At 53.6% G+C, this 15,280-nt stretch overlaps 1 protein-coding gene across 9 annotated transcripts in view; it reads right to left on the reverse strand.

The window, feature by feature from the left end:
• Positions 1–7,740: 7,740 nt before the first annotated feature.
• LOC105487164 (tubulin tyrosine ligase like 11) overlaps positions 7,741–15,280 on the reverse strand; it is a 273,149-nt gene continuing 265,609 nt past the window's right edge. For all 9 annotated transcript variants that reach the window (XM_011750504.3, XM_071078272.1, XM_071078273.1 and 6 more), the window contains one exon: positions 7,741–14,759. In XM_011750504.3, coding sequence (XP_011748806.2) covers positions 14,467–14,759 — 293 coding nt within the window. In that variant the 3' untranslated portion in view covers positions 7,741–14,466. The remainder of the gene's footprint in view (positions 14,760–15,280) is intronic.

Raw genomic sequence — 15,280 nt, forward strand, 5'->3', positions numbered from 1 at the left:
AGCCTGTCAGCTAATGGGCCGCGGCTGGACGCCACGTGACCCAGCCTTCCCGGGGACGTTAAATGATGCTGAAAAGTGGCCCAGATTTATTTATTGGGACAGTGCTTCTGCCTGTGGGTGTGTGGGGTAATGACAAGTTATGAAAACAGGTGTGCGTGAGCAAGGGCGGAGGAGCTGGGGATTCCACACTACCCCAGGGCCTCCCTCCTGGCCCTACTGCTGGGTCTGCCACGCACTGGGAACATGATGTCCCACCTAGGCGATTCACCTCCCCCTACCCCACCCACAGCATCAGTTTCCCCATCTGTTAAATCCATCCATCCATCCATCCATCCATCCATCCATCCATCCATCCATCCATTATTCCCTCTCACTTGTCATTCATTCGTTCCCACAACACTCCACCTTTTGTGTGCTGAGCCATTTTCTAGATGCTTTGATGCAACTTCCACCAGAAGGACTAGGCATTGCCCTCCGGGAGTTTCAATCCAGCAGGGAGGTGAGATGGCAATTGAACAGCCGCCGTGAGAAGTATTGTCAACCTGGCCTGCTTAAAACCCCTTGAGTGTGTGCCCTTCATCTCCAGGGCCATGCTAAGTTGGAGCTGCCAGCCCTCCCGCCTGGACCCCTGCACCTGCTCCCAGCCCACTCCTCCAAGTACACTCTTGCCCCATCCAAATTGTAAGCTTGGTTATCTTTAAAAACACAAACCCAATGGTGTCATCCTCTGTGCACTCTACAATGGCAAAGAGAAAACTTGCAATGGGGCCTGTGGGGTCTGGCCCTTCTCCTGCCAGCCTCCCCCTGCCCCAGGTCCTGGCCCTACCCTCTGCTGGTAGTGGAGCCCTGCCTGTCCATCAGCACGTTTCCCTGGCCCTTTGGCTCTGGGCAGCCAAGGGCCACATCTGGTTGTGCCCACACCAGGGCCCTGGGGCCCTGAGCCCTTGGGAGATCTTGATGGCAGTGGTGTTGGTGCCCACCAGGGTCCTCCTAGGATGCCCCTCTGTGGGAGGTCAGGGGCAGGCAGAGAACCTGCTCCGCAGAAACGCCTCAATTGATAATCTGGAAAGCACGCTAGACCTTCCAAATAAAATGGTCTCCACTGCAGACTTAAGAGGCGCACCACGATTACCTGGGAAGGGCAGGTCAGCTGCCTTTCTTCAAATGTGCATTTTACAAAGTGTTTAATGGATATTTATATGAAAGAGCAGCCTATTGGGTAAATGCATGACTGTAAATTAGGCTGAGGCCCTCCCCGCTCTGCTGTGCTGGCTGAGCTTGGCCGTCAATGGGGCCTTCGGTCCCTCCCTCCCTCATTCCTCCTACATGCAGGTCCTGAGGGCCCCTTCTGTGCCAGACCCTGGCTAGGGTGGGATCCAGATATGAGGGGGCACAGCCCTGCCTGGGGTGTACCTGGTAGAGAGTCACCATGAAGTGGCTTAAAGAGACACACCAAGGGGTGAGGGAGCCATCTGCAAGAGCGGAGGCGGTGTGCACCAACAGGCCCACATGGGGAGGGGCATTGGGGCAGAAGAAGGACCCGGACGCAGTGCTGGCCAGGTGACAGAGCAAGGGGCATTTGGGGAGTGGCAAAAAGAGTGAGGAGCCATGAGGGAGTTCACAAGAGCTGGGCAGGGCTACCCAGTGGGTCCCTGCAGAGGCGCCACTCAGGTTATCCTTGTGTCCCTGTCCTCTGTGCAGAGTGCAGCCTTCATGGCTGCAAGTGGTGGTCCTGTTGGTTGGGGAGGGAGGTTGGCCCTGTTGGCGGGGGAGGGAGGAGGCTGGGCTCCAAATAGAAAAGACCCCGCAAATCAGGTGAGGAGTTGAGCTGAACCCTGGTGACAGGAAGCTGTTTTCTATCTGCACGGGGGTGACACAATCAGTTTGGCATCCCAGAAAGGCCACTCTGGCAGCCTGTGGAGAACGGGCTGCAGGCGGAGACAGTTGGCTGCCGGAAAATGGCCCATGTAGAATACATATTTTTCAAAACTATGGCAAAAGGCTAATTCTTTTCATCTGCAAAGATGCTACAAATCAACAAGAAAAGGACCAGTAGAAGAATGGGTGAAGAAAGAGGCTCAACTGCATTCATAAGAAATGAACATTCAGGCCGGGCATGGTGGCTCACGCCTGTAATCCCAGCACTTTGGGAGGCCAAGGTGGGTGGATCACGAGGTCAGATCGAGACCATCCTGGCCAACACGATGAAACTCTGTCTCTACTAAAAATACAAAAAAAGTTAGCTGGGCATCCTGGCACGTGCCTGTAGTCCCAGCTACTCGGGAGGCTGAGCCAGGAGAATTGCTTGAACTCAGGAGGCGGAGGTTGCAGTGAGCCGAGATCGCGGCACTACACTCCAGCCTGGGTGACAGAGAGAGACTCCATCAGAAAGAGAAAGAAAAGAAAAAAGAAAAGAAAAGAAAAAAGAAAAGAAAAGAAAAGAAAAAGAAAAGAAAAGAAAAGAAAAGAAAAGAAAAGAAAAGAAAGAAAAGAAAAGAAAAGAAAGAAGGAAGGAAGGAAGGAAGGAAAGAAAGAAGGGAAGGAAGGAAGGAAGGAAGGAAGGAAGGAAGGAAGGAAGGAAGGAAGGAAGGAAGGAAGGAAGGAAAATTCAATCTGTGATGAGATGCTGCCATGTTTTTTATTTATCAACAGGTGAAAGTTGGCATTCTCACAATACACTGTGTTGGGGAGGGCGGGAAGTAGAGCACTGGCTCCTCTCATACATCTGGTGGGGCCTAAAGGTGGTCCAACTTATTTGGAGGACAATATAGCACCAATATTGATTGCAGCTTAAAATGCACGTACCCTTTAACCCAGTGATTCCAGTTCTAGGACACATCGTACATGCACATAAATGCATGTATCAGAAGAGTCTTGCAACACTTTTTTTGTAATAACAGAAACCCAGAAACAATGGGGACCATTTAAGTAAGCTACAATATTATACATAACTAGAGTGCATCATATAATGGCATGCCATGACACCATTATAAAATGGAGACCCCGACCAGGCGTGGTGGCTAACGCCTGTAATCCCAGTACTTTGGGAGGCCGGGGCAGGAGGATCACTTGAGCCCAGGAGTTCGAGAACAGCCTGGGCAATATGGTGAGACCCCGTCTCAATATTTAAAAAATAAAAAGAATATGGAAAGGGAGTGAACATTTTCTGGCTGGCCCTGAAGCAGAGAGCTCTTTGCCCTGCACTGAAGGCCCCTCTCTTAATGAGAATTTTGTCCCCTCCCCACCTATCAGGCACCAGGTCGAATGCAGCCTGTGAGTGCAGAGAAAGAGCTAACAAGAGTGGCCTTTCTGGACTGAGCTGAAGCCTGGCGCTGCCCTGACAGCCTTTCTCCTGACCATGGGGTCGGGAGTCCAGGCTTTGGGGCGGCCCCTCTGGATGTCATTTGCTCACAAGTCAGTGGCCACAGGTGGTTGAAGCCAAGGGACTTTCTGACCTGCAGTCATGTGGCCAGCTGCTTCCTTCTCCAGTCAGTGGGGCTCCGCACCTGCCCTGGGCTCAGAGCTTCTATGGTGGCCATGTGACCTGGGCAGGGTGACCTTCTGCGGCCTCGGGCAAGACGCGTAACTTCTCCAAACCTGTTTCCTCAGCTGTATAAGGGGTGAAATTCCACCTGCCTTGCCATGATGGCTGGGGTGACGCTGGCGCCTGGGACAAAGTTGGTCCTCAGCACATGGTCACCTTTTTCTCCACCAGCCTCCTCTCACTCACTGCCTGGCCCATTTACCCCAGAGAAGGAGGCTGTCTCAGTGATCTCAATGTTGCTCCCTATGTCCCTTCTGCTGTTACCTTGCTGCCAAGCACAACAGCTCTCAAAGGTTAGATCCTCTTGGGCAACCTAAGTCCTGCCTGCTGTGTGAACCTCACTGAGTTAGGACGTTTCTTCCAGGACTTTGAGTTCAAAGGCTTTGCAGACAGGTTGCTATTCGAGGTCTCTCCCAGGGCCTCCACTTCCACATGTGCCCGGAGCCCATCCCCTCTGCAGAGCCGCCTGCTGCTGCAAGGGGGCCTTCAACACCACGGCACAGCATAGCTGTTTGGAGAGTGGGCTCTGTGAGGCCAAATTCCAAAACCCGCCTGGGCACGGACAACCTGCACCACCTCGGGCACGCCACTGCACGTCAGCTTTGAACCTCAGCTTCCTCTACTGTAAAGCAAGGCGATAACAGGAGTAACCACCCGAGCCTGTTTCTCAGATGAAATGAACTAACGCCATAATGTGCCCTGCATGGGTCTCGACCTTGTGGGTACGAGACCCTAGCCATGAATTGAGAATGTGCTTTACATGTCCCCACCCCCACTGTCTATGTTAATTGTGACACAACTTCCAGCAGCTACAGGAGAAGCCCAATGTTCACAGGGTTCACTGCCTGTGAATCCTCGGCTTTGCGCAAGGCCTGCGCTCCTCAGCAGGGAGCCAGGGGAGCCTGGCTCATCGATGCAGGGTAACTGGAGAGGGCTTGGCCAGAGCCCCCTCTCTAGGCCAGATGGCCCCTGGAGTGTGGTCTCAGTGCTCTGCTCCGGCCTGGGAAGGGTCGGCACTCTTTCCGGGACCTCCAGCCCCTACCTCCTCAGGGGAAAATGTCAGCCGGCTTTGGACTCAGTTTTCCAGGTGATGGGGAAACTGCCCGTGGAGCTTGGAGCTGAGCGGTACCCAGGCCACAGAGCCTAGGATTGGCTTTCTTGGCGGGAAGGCACAAGATTCCCCTAGCTCCCCTGTGGCTCTGGAGTCAGGAGATCCACGTGACCTCCATCTGCTCCAACTCAACCGAGAAAAGGCGATGCGGGCGGGGGGCGCTGTGTGCGGCCCGGAGACAACCATGGTCATTTCCTTGGCGCAGCCATTTTTTGTGAAGATTGAAGGGGAGAAAAACGTTATTCTATTGAAACAAAGAGGAATTGTGGCAAAAACAACACTACGTGTTCGCCAAATCTCATTTTATTTTTGTCTGCGTGGGTGCCCAGGAAGGGCGCATGTCCCACTGTCCCAGCACTTCCATCCGGGCCACGGGACTGCCTTCCGGCCAAGGGCTTGTGGGAGGAGGTGGAGTCAGCCCCTCCCTGAACAGCATCCCCTGAGGACCCCTCCTGCCCTCTCATCTTGCCAGAAGCAACTGGGAGGCGTGGTTGAGGAGAAAGAGACCAGCGCCTCTCTGTGGAGAGCCATCCTGAGATCCAGCAGACCCACATGAACCTTTGATTTCGCACGAAGTAAACCTCCGCTGTGTTAAGCCACGGAGCCTCGTGGGTTTGTTGTCTTTTCAGGGTAGCCTAACCTAGCCTGGCTAATATGCGGATGTCATATAGAGCAGAATGCAGTATTTACAGGACTTTTAAAGCTAAAACAAGTGGCTTCAAATAAATGGCTGCTTGTAGCTGGCCTCTCTGGGACATGCCCTCAGGTTTCTGACCTGTCAACGTCTGGGGTCAGTCTCCTCCCAGCACAGCTGGCGATGGATCCAGTGACCCACTGATGCCACCCCTCCTCCCCCGCCGCTGGCTCTGGAAATAGCTCAAAGCAGGTTTATTTAAGTGGTGGGTGAGGAGCTATGACGGGAAATTCTTCAGTGGATCCTGTCATCCACCCTGGGTATCTGATGATTAGCGCCCAGTGACAGGTGAGCCCAGGGCCGGGCGCGGAGGCTTCCAGCAGCCGTTCTACCAGGGGCGAGAGAGGCCAGGCGATGGACTAGATGTCTGTGTCCCTCCCAAATTCATCTGATGAAATCCTAGCTCCGTTTAGGGAAGTGGGGCCTTGGGAAGTGACTAGGTCATGAGGGTGGAGCCCTTGTGAACAGGAATAGTGCCCTGGGAAGAGACCCTAGAGATCTCTGTCACTCTCTTCCTACCATGTAAGGATACAACCGCTCTGCAAACCTGGAAGAGAACCCTCGCCAGGACCCAACCATGCAGGGACTGTGATCTTGGCCTTGCAGGCTCCAGAACTGGGAGAAATAAAATTTCTGTTGTTTATCCGCCGCCCAGTCTACGGTACTTCGTTATAGCAGCACAAATGGATTAAGACACCAAGCCAATCTCCGGAGGGGGGTGTCACAGCTACTCCCTGGGCCCAGTGTGAGCCAGCCCAGCACCTGAGCACCGGTGCCAGCATGACACACACATCCTCCAGGGCAGGGCCTGGGGTCCCAGCTGGGCTCAGGTGACCTTGGATGAGTTACTTCTGGGCCCCCAGCTTAGTGAAAACCTGCAATTTACCACACAAGTAAAAAATTAGAAAGGATGATGGCATTTTAAGCTTTTTTTCTTACATGCAACCCCAATATATAAAACAGCTAGCTGAGCTGCTCTAAGATTCCGTGGGATCTAGCTTGAAAACCCCTGGGCCAGAGGCTCTCTGGGCTCCCTTCTGTAGGTATTTGGTGAGGTGATGGGCTGAGGGTGGTGCTGGCTTCCGCCCGATCCCTCTGATCACACAGGGCAAAACCAGTTCCTTCATTGAAGAGGCCTTAACTTATGTCCTCACTTGCTGGGTATTGGGGGCAAGACCCCTCCCCTCTCTGGGCTTCCCTTGCCTCATGCGTAATATTGAAAGGCAGGCATCAGCAGCTGCGGATACACCCTTATTGTAAAGCCCATCAAGTAAGAATGGGAAAGCTGCAGTCGTCTGGGTTAAAGACAGAGGTGGGGCCTGAGCCCTGAGGGGATCCTGTGGGGCAGGCAGCATTGTGAAAGGGCTCCTTGTGGCCTCCACAGTCCCCACTCTATCCTCCAAAGACATGCCTGGCCCAAGCCAGCCCTAAGCTCTCACACTGCCCTAGCTGCCTCCCCTCCAGGCTGCAGGGCCACGGGCAGGCAACCCCGGGTTTCTCCAGCAGAGAGTGGCATGACAGCTCTGCCACACTGCAGCGCCATGACCTGTGACACAGGAGCCTGGGACCGAGGTGCTGGTACATCTGAGGAATGTGCAGAATCTGAATGGGTCATTAAAAAGTGAACTGGGATCCAGAGGACCACAGGGGTTACCCGTGGGAAACAGGGCCTACCTAAGTGGCCTTCCTGGGCGTCGGGGGGGAGCCATGTGAAATGAACCTTCCTCTGATGCCAATGGGTGAGGGGATTTCCAGGGAGCTGGGGTCTCACTTTGTTTTTAACTCAAGGCCATCTGCTTTCCACTTGCCAAATATTCTGAAATATTCAGAGCAGATATATGCTGCGCCCCAAGGGTAGAAGGGAAGGAGGGGTGATAGGAGGAGGAGGGGCCTCCGTTCCAGGGACAGAGCCGCCAGCAGCCCCAGGAATCGCCTCTTTGGTGCAGGGTGAATGGTTTAGTTCTCTAGGGAGGCACCTGCCTCTAGCTTTCCCCATGAGGGTGAAACGTGCAATGCTCACTGGCCTAGCCCGAGTGGAGCACTGTGGCTCCCCTTGCACACGGGAAGCTGTAAGGGGCTATCCTCTCTCCCAGGGCAGCCAGAGTCTCTGACCAAACTCTAGGGACAGATCCCTCCCTCCCTACGGGAGACTGTCCCCAGCAGATCAATGGGTTGAAAGATTTTCCAAACCCCTCCCTCTGCCTCCCCCAGGATCTCACAGTTTCCTTGAGGCAATATTTAGCTTCCTAGGCAAATATTAAGCATTAAGGGAGAAAAGAAATTAAAAGGTGTCCTTTTCTCACAACTGACCCCAAGTGAACAAGCATTGTCCACCCCGGTGGATTTGCTGTCAAAAATTATCGTGCAGAACAAACTGCCAGTACTTCGCAGTCGTTTATACAATGAGCCTGTGTTTAGCAACACTCAGCTTCGTTTTATTATTGCGTTTTACGAAGTTGCCAAGACAACTGAGGCCAAGTAACAGAACCTTGACTTTATGCGCCATGAAAATTTAATAAAGAATTTTTAAAGGCTTTTAAGAGGCAGGAGCTGCAGTCTCTTAAAGGCAGAGCTCAGCACAGAGCCGGCAGGGCTGGAGCATGTGAGGTCTTTCACCAGACCTCCAGGAACCTCCGCTGTCAGGGGCGTGGAGGTGGGCAGACGTATTTCCTGGCATCCGTCTTGTTTCCACACGTCGAGACCCTTCCTTTTCTCAACAGACACATACTAAGACACTTCCCAGGTGCCAAGTCCCACACCCGGCTCTTTACATACATTATGACGTGATCCCCACTATCTAGGCAAGGAGCAGGGATCAGAGAGGTAAAGTCACTGGCCCATGGTCATTTAGGGAGAGTGCAACAGACAGAACAAAGTTCATATGAAGGTCTGACTGCAAAGCCCTCGCTTTCCAGAACAGTTCACAACCTCCTCTGGGATTGTTGGCCCTCACTTTGCCCATTCTGATGCAAGAGGTTGTGAAGGGAAAATATCCCTGCGGTCTGCGAGAGGCCTCGGGGAGAAGACAGTGTTCTGTGGCCCAAGACTGGGTCCTGGTTGGAATCTTAGCAAACACCTTCATGTTGGAGGAAATGTTTCCTGTGAGCCTCTTGGTAAGCACAAGACACTACTGCAGGGCTGCAAAGAGCCCTTTCCACTCCGCTCTCTAAGTAACACTCGGAAGCCAATCACCAGAAATGAGAAAAACATCGTAATTTTGACATTTTCTATCAAAGCTTATAGGTACTCTGTGTGTGTGTGTGTGTGTGTGTGTGTGTAAGCATTATGCTATGTGGTTTTCCCAGTTATATAAAAATCAAGACATTGGGCTACTAGAGATAAAGGTAATTGAAGATGTGGCCTATTCTGCTGAGCTCCTTCATCTCCGGGAACAGAAAAAAATTTAGACTTATTTTGTGAGGGAGAAATTCATATGCCATATGGGAATATTTCTCTCACATTCATCAAACCAAATGGGAGACTGGCAAAAATATCCATCAAGGCGAGGTGGATTTCAGGTTAATACACACGGTGGTGAATGATCTCTCTGTGTGAGGAGGACGGTGCTCTCGGCCATGGGGAATGCCAGCTCCCTACCGGGAGAGCCATCATTTCTGAGCTTTCAGGGAAGATACTCCTGTGCTGGCCATTGCAAGCCCAATTCTCAATTTTAGGGCCAAGGAGTAGAGGACATTAGTCAAGAAATGGGAAAAAAATTAAGCTATTCTGGAGGGACACTCTGCCAATCACAAGGCACATTCCGGGTGTCAGAGGAGCCGCAGGAATCATTTCTCAGCCTACGAATGTCTTTAAACATGTGGGAATGAAGGGGAGGTGGGGGGTGGCGGGGGAGGGCAGGAGGAGCTGACCAGCGTGGTTTTGTCTGTCTTGATGGATAACATTATTCCAGAAAGAGTTTTACCTTCATCCCTTCACTTTGTAGGAAGCCAGTAGCCAGGCTGAAGATAACGCTACGTTTGGGCAGCGCCTTGGTTTTACAAAACACTTTCACACTGATGACATTTTCTGTGATCTCGTCTTATGCACCCAAAGATCAAGTGAGACAGGACTGACCACTCTCACTAAGTGGCTGGGAGACCTGGAGCCCTTGGGGTGTACCCACAGAGCCTTCCTGGGGTGCTCGGCAGGAAGAGAACAGATCAGAGAGCCTTAAGCTAAGTCCCCAGAACTGAGTGGAGCAAACACCCAGCCTCTGCGGGACGTGGGTTCCCACACCTGCAAAACTGGATGTTTTGGGGAGTGTTGAGGCACCGTGCAGAACCGAGGAAGTGCCAAGGAAGGAGTGTGGGATCTGGAGCCAGCTGGGGGCCTCAGGCGGATCCTGGCTCTGCACTTCACCAGCAAGAGACCTCGAGACCTCGGTCAGTCACTAAGCCTCCTGGAAGCCAGTTCCCCGCCCCCAGGAAAACAGAGTGCCCAGTGATCCTCATTCTTCGTGGCGTTGAATGGATATAGAAGTGCTTTGTAAACTGGGAAGGATTGAGCATGTGCTGATAAAAACATGTAGGAAAGGGCCTGGGGTCTAGAAAGGCATGGAACACCATTTCAAGTGTCTGTGCCCCTATCCTCCCACTCCATCTCCCTGACTACCTACATGCACGTCAGGAAGACCTGCTGGGAGCTCAGCAACCCCACACCAACTCAGGGCAATGCAGAGTTGAAAGGAGGCTGGCCAGCCGGCTGGAGGGGTGTTAGTGAGGACCGTCCAGCCTGGCGTCCTGTCTCTGAGATTGAATGAGAGGGGGTGCCCATGGGTACGCAGCCCAGGCCTGGCCACAAAGGGCCGTGGATAGACACCTAAAGTCAGATGGACACAGGGCAGCTGCCATGTCCCAGGGAGCCAACAAGGCAGCCGGGGATGTAGAGATGTTCAGCGGATCAGCTTGGCAAGGTTTCGAAATCTGTGCTTCTTAAAGACACCCACAGGCGAAGCGGAGAACAAGCGTGATAACACTGTCTCCTCTCCCGGGGTCTGCTAAACGTTCCTATTCACAGCAAGCACCTGCTGGCCCCTGCTCTGTGCCAACATGGACCCAGCACATGCCTGACCCTGCAGGAACTCACAGCTGGGTGGGAACCAATGCTGTGGTCCCACAGTGCACGCGCCAATACAGGAACTTTCCAGTTCTTGGAAGTAGAAGGAAGAAACTGCTCACTCTGTTTGGGGGATTGCAGCAGGGACACTGGAACTGAACTGAAAGTCTGTTTGCCACTGGGCAGAGGAAGGCCATCCCAAGCAGAGGGGCCAGCAAGACAAGGGTGGTGGGAAATAGCACATCCTCCTCCTGTCTCATGACAACAGATACGAACAGTCCTGGGAGCAGGGGTCGGACAGGGGCTCAGGCAGGCTGCAGAGGTGCGGGTGTCAGGTGTGGGCCTTAGGATGGAAAGAAAGAAAGGGTGCCAATGAGGGCTGCTTTCAGTAGGTGACTGGATGTCAGCTCTGTGACTCTCCAAGTTCCTTCCAGATTGATGGGGATGGAGGGTAGGGTGGAGGGGTAAGAGGCAGGGAGGCAGTGGAAGCCCAGTTGAGAGACCATGTCTGAGTTCAGGGGAGTGGACAGAAGCCGGGAGGAGAAGTAAGAGGAATCCAAGTGGTTCGTTTCAGGGATGGACGCTTCTCTCTCCTGAGGCCCTGCCTCTGCCTATGGGGAGGGGTCTGTTGGGACCAGCACTTGCTAACAGCTGCACTGAATCCAGCGGGTCTTTATAAGCACCCATTGCAGACTCCATTTTGGCCAGGCCGTGAGGACAAAGCTCCTGCCCCTAACAACAGAAACGCTGAACCTGTGCCCCTAGGAGGTTGGAAGGAAGGGAGCAGGTAGGGTCAGCATGGCAGGAGCAAGGAGGCTGCCCAGGGGCACACCCAAAGAAATGGTGGGTGAGCCCCATTCTGTGGGTCTGCCCTGTTCTCTTGATGCTTCCCTTCCCAGATTGATCCCACTAACTTGTCATACTTGGATGGGAAACCCCAAACTGAGCACAGGCTGAGCCTGATCTTCTTACCCGTTCATTCCAAGCCCCCAGAGTGCCCAGCTCTTCAGGAACTCAGCCAGTGGACTAGGGAGAGGATCCGTGTGGCTGGACTGTGTGTGCATTGAGGGTGGGGAGAGACAGACATCAGTAGGAGGGGGATGGGGCAGGAGAGTGGTAGGGAGAAGATGCTGGAGATGGATCCTGAGGGCCCTTCCAGGGACAGAGCTTATCCTGCAGCAAAGCACAGGGGTGCCCAGCTATGTGCCTCTGGGCCGGCCGGACTGCCGGCTCTGCTTCCTGTCCTCTTAGAGGAAGAAACCATCTGCTTTTGCTATTGCTTCAATTACATCCAATAAAACGAGTGGCCGATTACCAAAGGGGTAAACACAGTGGGGCTTCTTATTAGGAACGGAGGAGGCGGGGTGAGTCAGCTATCACTCATTCTGATAATGGAGCAGCCTCTGGTTGAACTGAAAAGGGGCAATCTGTCACGACTGGCCTCTCATAAAACCACAGCCTCGTTTCCCTAACAATCACCAGGGAGGCTCCATGCCCTGCGGGTGGGTGGGGCTATCAGGGCCTTGTCTGCAGAGGAGGGGGCTGTTCCCGGGATAAAGGGGCCATGGTGGGCGGAGCAGCCCGCCTTCAGATGATGGCAGGGGTGGGAGAGGCCCTCACCAGGAGAGCTGATGTTTTCATATCACCCCAGACAAGGTGGCTGGAATTCAACCTCTTGATTTTATTTTTCAAAATATTCAACGTGCTTCGTTGGTTTTAGACCTGAACATTGCACTCCACTTTGGCAAGCAAGTACTTTCTGAAGACCAATTTCAAGAAACGGTGTCACGTGAGAGCTTTGTTAAGACTTTTGGTGGCTCCCAGCTGATGACAAGTGTGCCCAGAGGTGCTTACTCTGGTCTTTCTCTGGAAAATCCATTTGTTCTGCCAAAAGGGACTGGGAGAGCTACATGGGGACTTCAAACATTGTTTCTCACACTGGACCATTTAGGAGCCCTGATTGCCTTGTCCCATGCCACCAGACCGTGACAGACCCCAGGCAGCCCTGCGCGGAGTAGAGCTGTGGAGTCTCTACTTGGAGCTGAATTCATGCTCACCCAGGGACAAGGAGCCGAAGACAGACACACCTAGACCAAGTCCTGACTACGTGGCCTCCTGGGCCTTCCTTTCCTCATCTGAAAGGGGAGCAGCGTTACGGACCTGCCCTAGTACCTGGGGAACTGAGCCGATGACACCTCCACAGCACCCCACGTAGAGGACACTCGACACACTTCAGGAGGCACATCCTGCCTGTGCTACCTTCCCACTTGTCCTGCCTTCTGCTTGGGAAAATAAAGTCATTGCAAAAGTCTGCTGTCACTGAACACCCCAGAGTGGGCTCTGCAGGGCTCAGTTCCACGGCCCCTCTCGGCTGGGGAAGGGCAGCGGCCTTTGGGCTCTGCTAGCAGCAGGGAAGGGGCGTTGCATGGAAGCCACACCGCGGGGGAAATAGGTTTTCCTCCTTGAGAAGATGAGCTCCTGGCAAGAAGGAGCGCCAGGCAAGGATGAACAGAGCAGCCCCTGCTCTGAAATCGCTTGCCAACAATTGGAGACATCTTGGATTAACAACCTTGTCTTTGGGTTTAAAAATATTCTGGGGAGGGCGGATTCAAGTAACTTGTTTCCACAGATGCTTTTGAGTACCTGTTATGAACCAGGTCAACTGCTCTTATCAGTTTGGGTCAGGAGTCAGGACAGGATGTTGGAAGGAAGGAGGAGAAAGTCTCAGGAGTTTGTTTGGGATGCACCTGTGCCTCCCAGGACCCTCTGCCTTGCCATGCACTACCAGCATTTTCTGAGTCCTGCTGTGCACCACACCAGGCACAGTACTAGTGCCTCAAAGACTTTTCTCCACCTCACTTGGAGCATGATCATTGGCTCTTCCCAGGGCCTCTCAGCATCCTTTAAAGGGATCCCCCAGGAAAGGGCCACATTAACCTCAAATCCAACCACACCCTGGAGAGCGTGGCTTTGCCAAGTCCTGTCTGCCTGTCTTCAACGGGCCCTGGACCTTGACATGCCCAAGGCTGTTTCCAAAATGCCACGTTCCGCTGCCTCTGAGGCGTTTCCTCTGAGAGGGGGGCTACCTGGGGATACAGATGGAGACAAGGAAAGGGTCCCATGGAAGAGAAAGCACGAGCTACCCTGTCCCTGGCACCAGGTCTGACATACTAGTGTATGCCCTCTTGCTCTGGTTCTTATCCATGTCTGATTTCCTTCCCTCATCCAGGGCTCCCAGCACAGTGCTGGGCATGCAGGGACCCCTGGCAGTGCTTGTTGTGGACACACTGGCCACGTGACCAGCACCCCACCTATGCAGGGGCCCACTCAGACTATCTGGTCAGGGAGGCTAAAGATGGGATTCCTGCTTTGGGGTCACAGTCAAACAAAATCAAACAAAATGACCTCCGAGGCTCCTGCCAGCTCTGAGGCTCCAGGAGTCTTAGTTACTTCTTAATTAATTATTTCTTAATTAATAACAAACCAAACATTGCAGCAACAGGCAAAGCTAATGAACTAAATGAGGTTAATCTGTTCACTACACCCATGTAGCACATGCCTGGGATGGGAGATTCGCAGACGCCTACTTGATATTTCCACTTCCTTCTCTCGGAACGGGAGGCAGGAAATAAACACGACGTTCTCGGGCTTTTCCCGGTGGGCACGCGGAGGCCCCGGCAGCAGATCCCAACACTCGGCTTCCTCTCCACAGCTCCGGGCCTTAGGACCGACTGTGTCCTGTGCCCCAAACACAACAGATTTGCCCCAGTTGGTGCTTCCTGTGAGCCCAGAATAGAAGGTGCCATCTGTCATGTTTTAGATGTCACATGTCCACTGATGACTCGAAAACAGGGTGTATCACCAGGAGGTGCGAGGAGGAAGGCAGGTGAGAACCAGCCAGCCTGGTGAAGCACAGCTTAGACGCACACAGAGACAGTTCGTGGGGACCTCAGCCGGGCCCCTTGGCAGCCTGCCTGCCATTCCTCTGCAGGCAGAATGCCTGGGGCTCTCCAGCCCTGAAAGCCGCTCTGGTCTTCCGTCTTCAGGAGGACAGAGTGGCCCTCAGGACAGGGTATGTCGGGGAAGGGAGAGCTTATTGGCACAGCTGGTGCGGGGTGGGGGGTTGTCCCCTGCTGGCTGGGCCGATGGGGAGGGCTCCTGGGGAGTGGCACGGTGCGGGGGCCGGCCCCCTGACGGGACGCCCCGGCCACACACCAGGCGCTTTTCATCCAGCAGGGACAGGTGGTACTCGCAAAGGTCGATCAGCGAGGCCACCTGCTCATGAAGTGGCAGCATCTTGAACTTCCTCTGAGCCAGGACAAAGAAAGCTTCTACGAAGGCCTGCAGACACATCCCTGTGAACAAAGAGACTGGATGAGGGGGTGCACACAGCTGCCCTGTGCTGCCCTGGGAAGGCCCATCTCCAGCCACAAGGGTGTCAGCAAGAGCTAGCCCTGCTCCCCACCACCGTCTCCATTCCAGAAACTCCTAGCAGGGCTAACTCACAGAGTGCCCACCAGGCCCGCCGTGCCCACCAGGCACTAGCTGGGCATTTTACGGCCATGTGCAGACCCAATCTCTCACACAGTCCTGTGAAGTAAGTTCGATTAACCCTATTTTACAGATGAGGAAGTTGAGTCTCAGGGACATGGAGAGACCTGGGGAAAGTTATATAAGATTTAAACCTAGCTCAAAGCCTTGTAAAATGTCCACAATGAAATGCCCCCATTAAAACCCACTCCTGGCCAGGCGCAGTGGCTCATGCCTATAATCCCAGCACTTTGGGAGGCCAAGGTGCGTGGATCACTTGAGGTCAGGAGTTTGAGACCAGCCTGGTCAACATGGAGAAATCCCATCTCTACCAAAAGTACAAAAT

This window comes from Macaca nemestrina, chromosome 14, assembly GCF_043159975.1.
Source record: "Macaca nemestrina isolate mMacNem1 chromosome 14, mMacNem.hap1, whole genome shotgun sequence".
Classification (NCBI taxonomy): domain Eukaryota; kingdom Metazoa; phylum Chordata; class Mammalia; order Primates; family Cercopithecidae; genus Macaca; species Macaca nemestrina.